Here is a 15,898-nt window from a genome sequence, read left to right as displayed (position 1 = left end):
AGAAGGAAGAAAAACGACCTGGTCTGTTTTCCAGGTATCGTGCTAAATGGTTATGAAAATAGAATACTTCCAGGAAAAAAATGAAGGAAGAATCATGATAGACTAATTGGGGGAAACAAAAGGTAAACTAATAATATAATGAAATACACTTTAAAAAGAAAAAGAAAACTTACAACACCAATGTAAAACCTCAATAATACAATTATGTCACTGACTGCTTCCCTTTCGCATTTTTAAAACTGAAAGGAAAAAAAAAACACAAACGGGCATTAGCAGAATGTGGCGGTGGGTCTGGGAAGGGAAACAGAGACGTCAGAAGGACACACATATGTGGGGTTCATGAGAACCAAAAGTAACAGTTGAAAGCTAGCCTGTTCCCAACCTTCTGCTTCATTCAAGCGACCTAAATGGAGTCGAAAAGCCATTTAAAGAGGGTCAGGAAAGAACACAGCTATTACTGGATTTGGCAGCTTTAGAAGAAAAATAAGGAAGAGGCGCCTGGGTGGCTCAGTCCGTCAGACTCTTGATTTCAGCTCAGGTTATGATCTCACCATTTGTAGGTTTGAGTTCTGCTTCAGGCTCTGTGCCAGGCTTGGGATTCTCTCTCTCCCTCTCTCTGCCCTTCCCCAGCTCACTCTCTCTAAAAATAAGGAGAAGAGGAAGAAGAGGAGGAGGGGAGGAAAAGGAAGAGGAAGAAGCAGCAGAAGCATCAGAAGGAAGAAGGAGGAAGAAGAAGAAGAAGAAGAGGAGGAGGAGGAGGAGGAGGAAGAAGAGAGAGAAGAGGGAGAAGAAGAGGAAGAGGAAGAAGAAGAGAGAAGAGGGAGAAGAAGAGGAAGAGGAAGAAGGAGGAGGAGGAGGGGGAAGGAGGAGGAGGAGGAAGAGGGAGAAGAAGAAGAAGGGGGAGAAAAATAAGGAGACATTTGCTGTCTATTTTCAACCAACAAGTGTTTGAATTAAACACCAGTGCTATGGAGGATAATTCTTGGTCGAAAAGAACTGGACTCAGAGATGATGGTCGTCAAGAAAAAGGAAATTACCACTGCAGACACTGCATAAGCAGCAGTGACTTAGACAAGGACGTAAAAAGTTAAATTAAACAAGTGAGAGGGCACCTGGGTAGTTCAGTGGGTTAAGCCTCCGACTTCCACTCAGGTCATGATCTGATGGTTCATGAGTTCAAGCCTCCCCTCAGGCTCTGTGCTGACAGCTCAGAACTTGGAGCCTGCTACGGCTTCTGTGTCTCCCTCTCTCTCTCTGCCCCTTCCCTGCTTGTGCTCTCTCAAAAAAATAAATAATAAGAATTAAAATTTTTTTAAATAAAAATAAACTGAGCAAATGAAATGATGTCAATCATGAGATTTTGTAAAATCGTAATAAATGTGAAGATTTGAGGACTAAGATGAACTTGGAAAAAAACACTGTAGTCTAGAAAAAAAATAGGAAAATAAACAAATAAGATGGTTCAAATGTTAAAGGACCAACACTAATTGATACAAAAATAAACAGTAGAAAACAAATCAGTGCAAGGAGAGAAGAAGGCACATGGGAAAAATGGAAGTTCTCTGAGAAACAGGTCTTTTCATCTGAAAAATGTATTATCCTTATTGGTACACTGGATCTATTTTTCATTGGGGCCAAATCTTTACTTTAACCTAAATTGTTCTTTATTTGGATTTAAGGAGCTTACTGAATTTGGCTACATTAATTTTTGATTCTTACCAATGTGAATTCACACAAAAGACAAACCAGTAAAAGCTCACTAGATTTTTTAGTAGTTTGATGTACCCTTATCCCAGAAATCCAAAATCAGTGAGGAGAGGATCTCGAGAGCTCTGAAAATATCTCTTTCATAGGACTTGACTTAAATGGCCTCTCAAACATTTCTTCTTTTGTTTAAAAAAAAAAAAAAAGTTGTCCTCTATAGGACCTGTAGTTTAGCTGTGTGTCCATAAGGGTAGCTGAAAACTGGAGATTTGTCTGGTGACTAACCAGAACAACCACAGGGAGCTATATCGTGCTACTAGCGTTCAAAGTACACTACACCCCCCACCCCCACACACACACTCTGATATACTTAGAGGAGGGGGAAGGTGTAATTTGTAAAAGATCCTCAGATGGCTCTGATAAGCTACCCCTATTCCTAGCTGGGACCCCCTCCTCCCTTCCCTACCTCCACCCAGATTCGAAAGCCTGCTTCCAAGGTTATAGGCTGTAATGTGTCCTAATTTTAGCACTGCCTCTAACATTAAACTGTGCAACTGTGTGGGTTCTATTTCATCTTCCCACACTTATTAAAGTACTATGTTTTATGTAAACTGGCATCTCTAATTCCAGTGTTTCAAAATGCTGGTGGCTTTCTAAAAATCTTCTAAGGTAATGGGTTGAATTCAATTAACTACTCTCATTTCCTTTCTTGCTCTCTGGCTGTGTCTAACACCTAACTCCCAAATGCCCCCTGTAAGAAAAAGTGTGTGTTTTAAAAAGTGAGGAACGCAGAGGTTTTCCTCCCTGGGGGCCCTCGCAATGAGTCCTGGGTGCTCCCTGTCATCACTGGCCAGAGCCCTCACAGCCAGTGTCATCTGCCCTTCCAGCCACTCAGCTCTTTCCCAGTTCTCGGGGCTATTCCTAAATCCCATTAATCCGGTCAGAGCACATTTATTATCCAGTACTCCCATTAATCAGTGACACAGAAATTGCTGGCACACAATTCTCCTCACAATTCCTGCTGCACGCAACCTCACATACATCTTCCCAGAACTTCTGTTCCAATTATAGTGTCCCCTCTAAAAAGTTCAACTGCTTTTCTGGCTCACTCTGCAGTTCTCTGCAACACACGGAGATGAAAGAGCCTGAGCCTGCTGCCCTGAAAGGGGAGCAAAGTCAAGTCAAAATTAGCAGATTCTGACAGCTCCCTGGCATCCCGTTCATTAAACAGCTTCAGTCCTTCATTATCTACAGACGATACATCACATTATAAGAAATGGAGGACCCAGCCAGACCTCTTGCAGCATCTGCGATCAAACTCCTTGCCCTGAATCAAAAAGCATTTAGCAAAGTAACTATAAAGAAGGATCCGATGTCCCTCCTCAGTGACTTTGGTGTAACACTACCATGGATGTTACTCTTATATAAAAGATTCATTTTTCCTGAATTCCCCCCAGAAAGTCAGATGTCTATTTCTTTTAGACAAAGGACAGCACAACCCATACAGCCACGCAGAGAGCCCAGAAACACTTCTCTAGAGGCGCACAGTAAGCTCTAAGTCTGAAGACATCAAACTGAGAAACTGAACAAGAGAGTAACTGTCAGCACCTGTGTTAACATTCTGCCGACAACCCTTACGGAGGTTTTGTTTAAGAGAGTCAACATATCCACACGGTGAACATAACCAATGTTAACAACGGTCCAGTTATACCAACCTTGGGAAGCATACGTTACCATCAAGAAGCAATAGAAACCACACCTTGATGGGCATCTGGGTGGCTCACTTGGTTGAGTGTCCAACACTTGGTTTTGGCTCCTGTCATGATCTCATGGTTCTTGAGTTGAAGCCCTGCATCAGGCTCTGTGTTGACAGCGTGGAGCCTGCTTAGGATTCTCTATTTCTCTCTCTGTCTCTGTTTCTCTACCTCTGCCCTGCTTGGTCTCTCTCAAAATAAATAAATAACCTTAAATTAAAAAAAAAAAGAAGAAGAAACCAAACCTTCAATGCCCCAAGAGGGGAAACTGCACTAGAACTGTTTGATATCAATGCCTTCCATACAAAACAATTTGTCAGTTTTATCTCAGGCTTCAATCAAAGTGGCTTGACCATTATAGTATGGGAAGAGCATCATTCCTCAATGGTTTTGCTCTAAAGGGAAAATGTGCTCTAACCCCCTCTGCCAAGATAAAGTGAATACTGAACACAATGAAAGTGAATACTGAAAACAGTAAATAACTCAGAGAGAACCCCTAAAAGGCAATGAATCATTCAGAATACTTGGCCTCATCTGAGGACCGGGATAACATATAATTCCTAGAACGCCCTAATTCTCAGACTATATGTATTTCTTGAACATGATTTGTGAACTTGAAGGCGCGCACATAAGAAATGCGGAGGTGGTCCACCCTACCTGGCCGAGCAAGGCGTATCAGAGAGATGTACACATCATGGCAGTCTCTTTCCTGGGGAATGATGAGCTGTAACAGCTGAAAGTTCTTGCAGCGAATCAGTAGAGGGCACCCAGTAGCGGCTGTGGCCTGTTTTTCAATGGTGGAAATCTGACTGTGAAGAATCTACAACCAAAAGTCATGTGGGTAAGCTAGGCACAAAGAAGTGACAAACAAGACACGGAGTAACACAGATCTCTCAGGCACGCAGACAAGAAACACTCCCCAAACTTTATCCAGCTCAACACCTGCATTCAGAGGACAAGGGCTGAGAGGTTCTGGGAAAGATTGGTCTAAACATACCATTTTTTCATTACCAAGCCTTCTGGTATCCAGGCTGATTATTTGGAGCAAAATATTCAGCATATAACTTTGTACAAGTCCAGGTAAGGGAACATTTTGGTATTCAAATGTTGAATGAGCTTAATAGCTAAAATTAAATAAGGTCATGAGAAGTTAGTAAAATAAACCTTGCAATCAACAAATGTTAAGAGATGGCTCCGCTGGGAGGTGCCACCATGCTCCTAAATTCCACATGGAATGCTCAAGTTCAATAGCAACTTGAGATTGTTGTTTTCTAAGCTGCCGGTGGCCAAGGAAGCTGCAGAAGAGATTTATGTTCAGGAAAATCATGCTGAAGTACCTCTCTCTGGTGTTTTGAGGGGAGAGGGTGCCTGCTCAGCCCTCAACAGCAGCACTCATAATTTTTTTTTTTTTGAGTACAGTTGACACACAGGGTGACATTAGTTCCAGATGCACAATACAGTGACTCACCAACTCTGTACATCACACTGCACTCACACGTGCAGTTACCATCCACCACCATCCTTCCCCGTGAAGTAATGCCTGCCACCTTCTGCTTAGAACGTATCATCTATGCAATATAGAAAAGGGAAAGTCTACAATTCAGGGATTCTGGTTACAGTCATAATGTCATAGTTGGGTGGGTCTATAAAATAAGAAGTATCTAATGGTCCCATTATTAAGTAGCAGAAACGTCTGCCAATGGGACTCTTCCCTAGCTTTTCTTTTCTTCTCTTTTGAATTATCAGGAAAATGAAGCGATATAATAAAATGACTAAACGGCCTGCATACCTGGATCCTACAAATAAACTGTATCGCAAATAAAGCACTACACAAATACTATATCTGGCACTGATTATTCTCGAATGTCTACTTGACAGCTGTGACATGAAGCACTTATATCTCTGGCTACTTCTAGACTGGTCTTTGATGATGTTCAAATAATTAGTCTTTAAAATGAACAAGTGGGGGGCGCCTGGGTGGCTTAGTCGGTTAAGCGTCTGACTTTCGCTTAGGTCATGATCTCGCAGTTCGTGGGTTCGAGCCCCGTGTCGGGCTCTGTGCTGACTGCCACCTCAGAGTCTGGAACCTGTTTCAGTCTGTGACTCCCTCTCTCTCTGACCCTCCCCTGCTCACGCTGTCTCTCTCACTCTCTCTCCTAGAAATAAATAAAAAATAAAATAAAATAAATAAAATAAAATAAAATAAAATAAAATAAAATGAACAAGTGGATCAAATGGACTCGACTCCATGCAGAAAAAGGCAAAGCTGACCTTCCAAAAACAGTTCTGAGCACGCAAATGCCAGAAGCCCCCCACCCCACCCTGAGGCCAAACAAAAGAACGGAGGCTCAAACTTGTTACATGAAACAACAGAAAACACGTAAAGCCAAAAACAGAAACATACCCATGTTTCTTTTCTTGTGTCAGGTGCATTTTCCACGAATATTACATGAGTAGCCGTCAAATACAGAGTACCTAGNCATTCGATCTACCAAGCGGACATTTTCAACCTAGAGAAACCATTTTGACAGAGTTATAATAAAGCAAAAGACTAATCATAAAAATTAACAGTAAGCAGGTAATCTTGTGTTTAACCCAAAATATAATTTTGAGAACTATCCCAATAAGAAAAACCAAAACTTTCCCCCTTTACTTAGACCTCAGAATATGTTTCTGTATATCAAAAGATTAAAATTTACCAATTACTTAATATACAATTTTATTTTCTTTTTAAAATTATTTTAATGTTTATTCATTTTTGAGAGAGAGAGATAAGCATGAGCAGGGGAGGGCAGAGAGACAGAGAGACATAGAATTCAAAGTAGGCTGCAGGCTCTGAGCTGTCCGTGTAGAACCCAACATGGGGCTTGAACTCATGAACCATGAGATCATGACCTGAGCCGAAGTCAAATGCTTAACCGACTGAGCCACCCAGGCACCCCAAAATATAATTTTAAACATATCACAGATTTATAGACCTATTCTTTAAGAATACCCTTTTTGTATTTTAAATAAGTATTTTTATTTCACCATAATTATATAATTCTAGTTTAAAGCAGGACGTGTATGCATCAAAGTGTGGTTTTTACAATAACCATGTATGAATTATGTCTATCGAAAGGACAATAAGGTATTTAACAATTTATTTTTCCAGAGCAGAAATGGCCTCAAAGCAGCTTGCTTCCACATAAACTAGCAGGAAATACACATATGTGAGCAAAAAGTATCCAAGGAATGTGCTGCATGTTTACAAGGAAAAGCTACCAAATTAAGCTGCTCACATTCATTTATAATTAAATGTCTCTAGTAAATGGAATTTTTATCACCAACCTTCAAATGGTTAAGGGAGGTAACTGGAAACAATGTTTATCAACATATCTCTCTTAGAAGCAGAGCAGTTTTAAGGATATGTGCAGTGGGATGATTCCAGTATGAAATAGAATTGAAATTCTAAGACAACCTCTACAGGACAATAAAACCTGAAGGAACTATGACTAACAAGGCAGAGACACCACAACCACCTGATGGACATTCCTATAAAGATGGCGGCTCCACAATGCTACTTACTACTGGCAAGGATCAACCGTCTACAGACACCGGCTAAGCCCTCATCCCCAAGTCAGGATGGTTACTCGCTTCCTTGAGGCAGCTTCAGGGACTAGTGAATCGTACTGGCTCCAGTCTTCAGTCTAAATGGACGCTGCGTCCCTGATGTATTTGGGGAGCACAGGGCTTCCCGGCGGCTCCCGGGAAGACCTAGGGGGATACCAGAACTAATGGGCACTCCTCAGGACACCAAAGTCCTGATGCACTCAAGACGCTCCACTGCCCCATTCTTCTCTGACCCTGGAACCAAACCAGCCTTCCCATCCTACTTCTTCCCAGTTTTCAGGGATCTGAGGAGGTAAATAAAGAATGAAGTATACAACATATTCTTTTATTCATACAATGTAGTCTGAGGTGGTGGCATGATGCCCGAAGCCTTGTGAATGTTAAAGATGCTAATTCAACAACGGGGTCTTAACAGACCAGCTCATAGTTTTAAAAAATATTTCTTTTGTTACTCTGTTACTGATATGCTCCCCATTTTTTTTTTTTTTGAGAGAGAGAGAGAGAGAGCACAAGATGGGGGGGGGGCGGAGAGAGAATCCCAAGCAGGCTCCACACTGTCATTACAGAGCCCAACATGGGGTTCAAACCCACGAACCATGAGATCATGACCTGAGGTGTAACCAAGAGTTAGACCCTCAATTGACTGAGACATCCAGGCATCCCTGATATGCTCCACATTCTTCCACTTGGTTATTCCTCATTGTGTCTCTTTTGTAAATGGTCTTCGTATCACTGGTTTACCTTCCTACTAAGTGATCATCATTCCTTATGTACTCATAAAAAGTGTTTATTAGTAAGGACAGTAGCCTACAGCCTAATTTTTATTTGTGTGTTTTACAACTTCCTGTTTACCCAATTCTTTAACTGCTTCTACTCGTTTTTTCAATGAAGTATCTTGGATGCTCTGGGTAGACAGGAATATTTTCTGTAATAATGTTTCTTCTTTTCTGGTATTCATACATCTTTTCCTTTCCTTGTTTCTATGGCATTAACTAGACACTTCAGACTAGAAGTAAATAGCAGCACTGACAATAGTCACCCATGTTTTCATTTCTTTTTTTTAAATTTTTTAAATCTTTATTTATTTTTGAGAGAGAGGGACAGAGTGAGAGTGGGAGTGGGAGAGAGAGGGAGACACAGAATCCAAAGCAGGCTCCAGGGTCTGCACTGTCAGCACAGAACCCAATCCGGGGCTTGAACTCATCAACTGTGAGATCATGACCTAAGTGGAAGTCAGACGCTTAACTGACTGAGCCTCCCAGGCGGCCCATCATTTCTTTTTTTAAAATAACATCTTTATTGAGATTTAATTCACATTCCATACAATTCACCTACTGTACTGGTCAGTGGTTTGCAATATAATATATTCACAACCTTGCACAACATTACCACAATCAATTTTAAAACATTTTTATCACCCCAATAAGAAACCCTGTACCCATTAGCATTCACTCTTCATTTCTTCCCCACCCATCAACCTACTTTCTGTCTCTGTGGATTCACCTGCTCTGGACAGTTCTAGTTTCACATAACCAGAACCCGACAGCATGCTATAGTGTGCGATTGGCTTCCTTCACTTGGCATCATGTTTTCAATCCAAGTTGATCCATATAGAATGCATCATTACTTCATTTCCTTTTATTGCCAAATAATATTTCATTACATAGATATGGATATGTCACATTTATATTTCTCCGTTTGTCAGTTGATGGACATTTGGGTTGTTTCTACTTTTTGGTTATTAGGAATAGTGCTGCTTTGAACATTCTTATACAAGCTTTTATGAGGAAAATCATTTTCATTTCTCTTGGGTATACAAACACACACACACACACACACACACACACACACACACATACGTACGTAGAAATGGAATTAATGTGTCATATACAAGCCTGCTTAACATTTTGAGGAACTTACACATTATTTTCCAAAGCAGTTGTACCATTTTACATTCCTACTACCACTGTATGAAGGTTCCAATTTTTCCACATCTTTGACAACACTTTTTATAATCTTTCTTTTTTACTACAGTCATCCTAGTAAGTATAAGAAAGCATCTCACTGTGATTTTCATTTGCATTACCCTGACGATTAATGATGTTGGGCATCTTTTCACGTGTACCTCTGTTTTTAATGGGAACACTTCCAATACTTCACCACTGAGTTTGAGGATTTATCACATTGTGGAAGTGACCTATTCTTAGTTCACTAAGAATTTTGATTTTTGAAAATCAGGAGTGAACACTGTGCTTTTTGAATACATATTTGGATGAATATTTCCTTTTTATTTTGGTCCTATATAACCAATAATAGCAATAGATTTCTTAATCTTTAAAGAAGTCTTGAATTCTTAGAGTTGGCGTTTTAACATTTTGTATATTTTACCACGTCTGTTTTGATTTCTGTTATGGCTTTGCATTTATGCTTTTAAGAGAGACTGACATGTACCAGCCTATTCTACTTTTATCAGGTGACTTCATCGTGGTTATGATGACAGTCATTAATCAGGAAGATATTAATCATTTTTGAAGCAAATACAGGCACTTCTTTATATAGAAATACATCTTTAATTATCCTTTCAATTTCTTATGTGGTTATATATCTACTCGATGTCACCATTTTCTTTTTAAAGATTTTTTTTAAGTAATCTCTACACCCAATATGGGGCTTGAATTCACAACCCTAAGGTCAAGAGTCACACACCCCACTGACTGAGCCAGCAAGGTGCCCCTCAATGTTACCATTTTTTACTAAATCTCATTTGTACATCTATTTTCTTTACAAATTATCTTCTAATTGCTGGTTTCCAAATTCTCATAACTTTTTAAATTCCTATCTGCAGATGAATCCCTCCCTCTTTATCCTTTCTCTCATTCCTAAATTGCGAATTATGCTTTTACTTTCTCGTGATTAGACGGGCAAAGGGTTTTCTTCAAAATAAAAGGTCTTGGATTTATATATAATACTTTTTCTCTTTTCTGTTTAATTTCTGCTCCTTTGTTAGTAATATTTCGGCCTTCCTCGGTATACCATGTGGCTTTCTTTGTTCCTTTGTTCATTTCTAAACTCTCAGGCTTAAAAGTCCACTCATTCATTGTCATTCTTTTTGTTTAATAACAAGCATTTAAGTCCAATCATTTCCCTCCAAGTAAATCTTTGGCTGCACCTTATGAGTTTTATTTGCAGCATTCTCCTTCTTTCTAGAAGAGTCTTTTATTGCTTCTTTGACCCAGGAGCATTTAAGGAGATTATTTTTCTACTCTCACATGATCAGATTATTTTACTTAAACTGTTGTCATTAAAGGTTCTATTCCGAACTAACTGCAAGAAAGATCTTATGGAAGAGAGTTGTGGGAGAAGAAAAGCGAAAGGACATATTATTTTTGGAACATTTCTATGGGAAAATACTGATTTGCATGCTAAAATATAACTACCTAAACTAAGTGGAGGTTCAGGGGTGATACACCAGTTAGCAGTATCTAAATATGTAATGTAAATAATTTTCCCTGTCCTCCGGACTAAGGAGACAAAACTTGATTGGGATAATCATGTTGAACATAATATTTTGAGGCAAAAATATTTAGTATGGATTATTCTCTCCATAGTAGTGAAGGAAGCTATACCACTTAGATTATTTTTAGAAAACCTCAGCGAAACAGAATGAGGTTCACAGATGGTGGCAGATTAGAATACTTGATGAGACTTTTTCTGTGTCTTTTTGTTAACTTTGGCTGCTGTTGCAGGAAAATTACATTTCAAAATTTGGCAATAGTTCTTAAAGGTCCCATCGCTGCTAAAAGTAATTTTGAAGTAGAGGGAGAAAAAAAGAAATAAAAACACAATGAAGGAAATAAGAGGAGCATAATTTCCCAGTGATCTGTAACAACAAAATAAATGAACAGTAAAAATTAAATTTCAACTGTCTGATAAATTCTGTGATGTTAGGGAGCAATGCTCAGGGGTACCATATGGTTTACACTAAGATAGCCAGAACATTCTTGACTGGAACTCTAGAATCAGTCAACTGTATATTAAATGAAACAAATCTCAAGAGTTTGGGCACCATCTTGACAACCCACTGGCTCAATAACTCTGCTTCACTGTTCAGCTAACTTAATTCTATCTTATTTAGACATTATAAGCTATATGGTAATAAGACCGATTTCATGCCTGGAGAGACAGGACTCAGAGGAGACCACCAGCTTCCCTGGACCAAGTTATTACAATTCATTTGTGCGCGCCCAGGAACACCATGCTGAAGACACACTAGGTATTCATGCTCTGTGACTAGTAGTTCATCTATGCAAAACATCTGACAGTGCATCATTAATTCTTGGGTGTGCACTGTTCACATTCTGACACTTCTGAAAACGGAATACATCTTACGGTTAATGTGTAAGAAGTCGTGTGTCATTGTAATTGACAGTGCTTCTGCCTTTCTTTGTGGGGACACAACATCTTGGTGCATCTTATCATCACTGATGTCTTGGATTTGCTCAAGTGCAGTTAAGTTTGTGGTCGTTGGCACATAAATGATATGTGAAACCATGAGACCCAAAGAGGTTACCCAGGAGAACATGTAGAGTGAGAAAAGAAGAAATCTGAGGGAATCTAACCTTTAAAGTTCTGATAGAAGGCGATAAATCAGAAAACCAAACTAGACAGGAATGCAGCTGGAGGAGGAAACTCAGGAGAGTGTGTGGTCATGGAATGATGTGAGGAGGGAATGGTTTAAGAGAAAGGGAGAGTGTCCACTCCAATGCTGCTGAGACATCAAGTAAGTCAAGAAGTGTAAAACGTCCACTGGGCTCAGTAACATGGAAGACGCTGCTGACCTTAGCGGGGCAGTCCTGGGAGCACAGCGATCAGAAGCCACAACATAACAGCAGAAGGAGTGAGCTCCAGAGGGCCCAAGAGAGTAGAGGCTCTTCTCCTTGTAGAAGGAAGGAGGGGACCAGGCAGAAGGAACAGTGCAATAGCCTGACCACTGGAACTCCACCCTCCAAAGCATAGGAGGAGCCTTCCAGAAGCAACTGGCATGTCAAGACATGTTAGAGAAAGAATCTTATTGTGCTGCCGAAGAGGGGGCCATCTGGAGCTGTGATACACACACAATATACAACTCCCATTAGGAGCTGAAAGAACTTGGGAGGAGTTGAGACCTTAAGAGAAACGCATTTTTTTAAAGTTTATTTTATGTATTTACTTTGAGAGCAAGGGAGAGAAGCAGGGCAGGTGCACAGAGAGAGAGAGAAAAAATCCCAAGCGGGCTCCACACTGTCAGCACAGAGCCTGACACAGAGTTCAAACTCAGAAGCTGTGAGATCATCACGTGAGCTGAAATCAAGAGTCAGATGTTGGGGCACCTAGGTGGCTCAGTTGGTTGAACGTCCAACTTCGGCTCAAGTCATGATCTCGTGGTTTGTGAGTTTGAACCCCGCATTAGGCTCTGTGCTGACAGCGTGGAGCCTTGAGCCTCCTTCAGATTCTGTGTCTCCCCCTCTCTCTGCCCTTCTACTGCTCATGCTCTGTCTCTCTCTGTCTCTAATAATAAATAAAAATGTAAAAAAATTTTTAAAAAAGAGTCGGATGCTTAACCAATGCTTAACTGAGTCACCCAGACACCCCAAAATAAGTGCATTCTCAAGAATCAGAAAAAGGAGATGAGGCTCACTGGGCAAGGATTTATTTATCCTGCTAATAATAAAGTCTTCTCCAATCCTACAAAGGATTCTCCCCCAGCTTTAAAAACTGGTCTTTTTGGGGGCGCCTGGGTGGCTCAGTCAGTTAAGCGTCTGACTTCAGCTCAGGTCAGATCTCATGGTTCATGGGTTTGAGCCCCACATCAGGCTGTGCTGACAGCTCAGAGCCTGGAGCCTGTTTCAGATTCTGTGTGTGTCTCTCTCTCTGCCCTTCCCCCACTCATGCTCTGTCTCTCTCTGTCTCAAAAATAAACTACAAAAAAATTTTTAATAAAAACCTGTCTTTTTAAAAAAATTATGAAATGTGCACTTATTTACATAATGTTTAAAGATTCAGAAATATAGAAGGAAGGGAAGAAAATCACCGGTAGTCCCAAAATCCAAACACAAGCACTTTTAATCTTTCAGTGTATTTTAGAAAACAGTTATACCTCATTTTAAGCATTATTTGATCAGGTAGTGAAGTGCCAGAAGAAATAACCCCAGGGATGGGAAGGAAAAGTCTAATCTCCATCTTTTGCTTTACTGAAACTTGCCTTTGCCCCAGATCTTCAGGAGGGTTTTATACACCTTGGTGTTTCAGTGGGCTGGACGAGTGCTGTGTAGCTAGGCTTGGGGCAGGCTGTAATTCTGCATGGTGCGGGCAAGGAGCACAGATGCATGAGTGGACGGTGAGACGATCTCGGCCCTGCCTACCTCAGTGGGAGCAGGGAGTGGGCGCCAGAGAGGACCGTGGAAATGCAAACCTCCATGGGAATTGGCAGAAATTCCAGGGAGACTTGGACTTCCGAAGGGAAAAGAAAGGGAGTGTTCAAAATAACCTTCCCGATAGTTCATGGATCAGGCCAATCTCAGCTGTCATTTGGTTTATGTCAAAAATTACCAAAATAATAATAATAAAAATAATAAATATTTTTAGAGTACTTAGTCAATGGCCATGAATTGGGCTGTTTCTTTGCAGACGTGACTTCAGTCAAGCCCCACAATAACCCCATGAGTTAGGTCCTTAGGTAGTCCCCCAATTCACAGTTACTGGGGACCCAGTTTCGCCAGGCCACTCAGGCGATCTGCCTAGCCAGAGCCCAAGCCCATTGTTCACCAAGGCTGTGGGCACCAGCGAATGCCTCTGAGGTCATTTCAGTCCCGTTCTTCAAAATTAATATCTATCAGATAATCGGTATACAATTACTTTAACCAATTTTATACATGAAAATCAGCATGTGAAAATTGAATGCTTTAAGACAAAATTATACTATAAAAACATATTCACAAACCATTATCAGTGTATTCTTTGAGATAAACCCAAAGATGGAAGGCCTGTGCACGGAATGCAAGGGACCCAACGCCGACCCAAGATGTTCAGCATTCTCAGGACTAAGACAAACTACCAAACATCCAATCCCATTCAATGACATGCCTATGCAGAGCGCAGGGCTCGGCGGTAAGAACAAAAGAGTAAGAGTGAGCTGTCCATCCTCAGGAATCTTACAGGCTCAACGGAAGAGGCTGCGTCCCAGTTTAACAGCCTTTTCATTCCCATCCCTGCTCTGCTGGCTTTAGATTGAGGGGGGAAAAAAGATTCCATCAGCTTTTCTAGGTCAAGGCTGAAAAGCTTCAGTGACAACCCTGGGCCTTACCACGTCACTGCCAGGTCTGAAACGGCACACCCGGCTGCAGAACGCGAGTCTGGCTCGGTCTTTCCCTCGCCGCCTGGGAATCTGGGAGACCTTGTAAATCACTGAGACAAAGGGCCTCTCTTCAGCCAGTCTCCATCACACCACCTACTTTCAATTTTGATAGAATATGAGCTTTTCCCTTCTCCCCTGCAGGTCGAATATTGCACTGTGGAACATTCTCGATTCCCAGAATCGTATCAGACTATCTGCAAAAGTAAAGCTGCTCTGCAGGACAAGAAGTCCACAGTGCATGGAGTAGGATTACCTTTTATTGAAAAAGACAAAAGAAAGGCAAACAGCACTGGCCACCAGCTTTGCTTGGGCCAAAGACCACATGAATTAGGCTGAAGGTCACTGCCGATCACTTTGGGGGAAGAGATCCAGAGGTTGCTGAACAGGGAGAAATCTAAATGCCTGCAGTAGCCAAAACCTAGGACAAGTTTATGTTCTAATCTAAGAAAAGCAGCTAGATAAATAGTTTGTCGTGCTAAATTTGGTATCATGACATTTTCTAGCTCTACCAACATGAAAAAGTATTTGCGAGTCAGGCAGGAGGCCTGGGCTCTGGTATTGGTTCTGGTTTGGGAACTGAACTTGGGCACAGGCAGTTTACCACCCACCTCTAGGTTCTGACTTCTATAAGGGACCTAAAGAGCATGTAGTCTTTCTCTAACCGGCTGCTGTGATAAGTCAGTGGTACTAGTACTTTACAGACAGGCTGGAAAGCACACAAAACAGGAACTGCAAAAATATATACAATAATGACTCAATATAAAGGAGACAGGTGAACACACCCAGCCCGAGCACACTGCCCACTAGTGGGGTAGCAGCCACCTAGACCCCAGCAGGCTCCCTTCCAGTCTCCACGCTCCTGGGGAATCTCCCCTTTCCTCTTTTTGGGGTCTTAGCACATGGCTGTCTGGGAATCCTGGAGGACTTGGCAAGGCTTCCTGGGTTAGCTCTAGCTCTGATAATTAAGTATCGTTTGGTTTTAAGTGTGATTGAATAAAGTATCTTACTTTAGTGTTTAAATCTTTTTTTTAATGTTTATTTATTTTGAGAGAGAAAGAGACAGTGTGAGGAGAGGACGGGCAGAGAGAGAGAGGGTGAGACACAGAATCCGAAGCAGGCTCCAGGCTCTGAGCAGACACAACTGAGCCTGGCATAGGGCTCAAACTCACTAACTGTGAAATCATGACCTTTGCCAAAGTCAGACACTTAACCCACTGAACCGCCCAGGCGCCCCTCTTACTGTCGTGTTTAAAAGAAAGTACTTTAGTTGCCATTCTTTACCAGATAACATCGGATTGCATCTTTGTTAAACTATTATATTTAATCGTAATGCTCATACAATCCTTCAAGATAAACTGAAAGAAAACATTATGTAAAATGTATATTTACAACAGTATGCCAACCTGATTTCCAAAAACATAGTATTTCAAAATCT

General features: G+C 41.1%; 1 protein-coding gene across 1 annotated transcript in view; it reads right to left on the bottom strand.

Moving 5' to 3' along the window:
- Positions 1-13,527, bottom strand: part of MTMR7 (myotubularin related protein 7) — a 76,466-nt gene extending 62,939 nt beyond the window's left edge. Inside the window, 4 exon segments of the mRNA XM_077773095.1 lie at positions 4,116-4,278; positions 5,863-5,938; positions 5,940-5,968; positions 13,522-13,527. Coding sequence (XP_077629221.1) covers positions 4,116-4,278; positions 5,863-5,938; positions 5,940-5,968; positions 13,522-13,527 — 274 coding nt within the window.
- Between the last annotated feature and the right edge of the window lie 2,371 nt (positions 13,528-15,898).

Source organism: Crocuta crocuta, unplaced genomic scaffold, assembly GCF_008692635.1.
Source record: "Crocuta crocuta isolate KB4526 unplaced genomic scaffold, BGI_CrCroc_1.0 scaffold140, whole genome shotgun sequence".
NCBI lineage: Eukaryota > Metazoa > Chordata > Mammalia > Carnivora > Hyaenidae > Crocuta > Crocuta crocuta.
The sequence above is the reverse complement of the archived record's forward strand: the minus strand, read 5'-3'. Positions and strand labels throughout refer to the sequence as shown.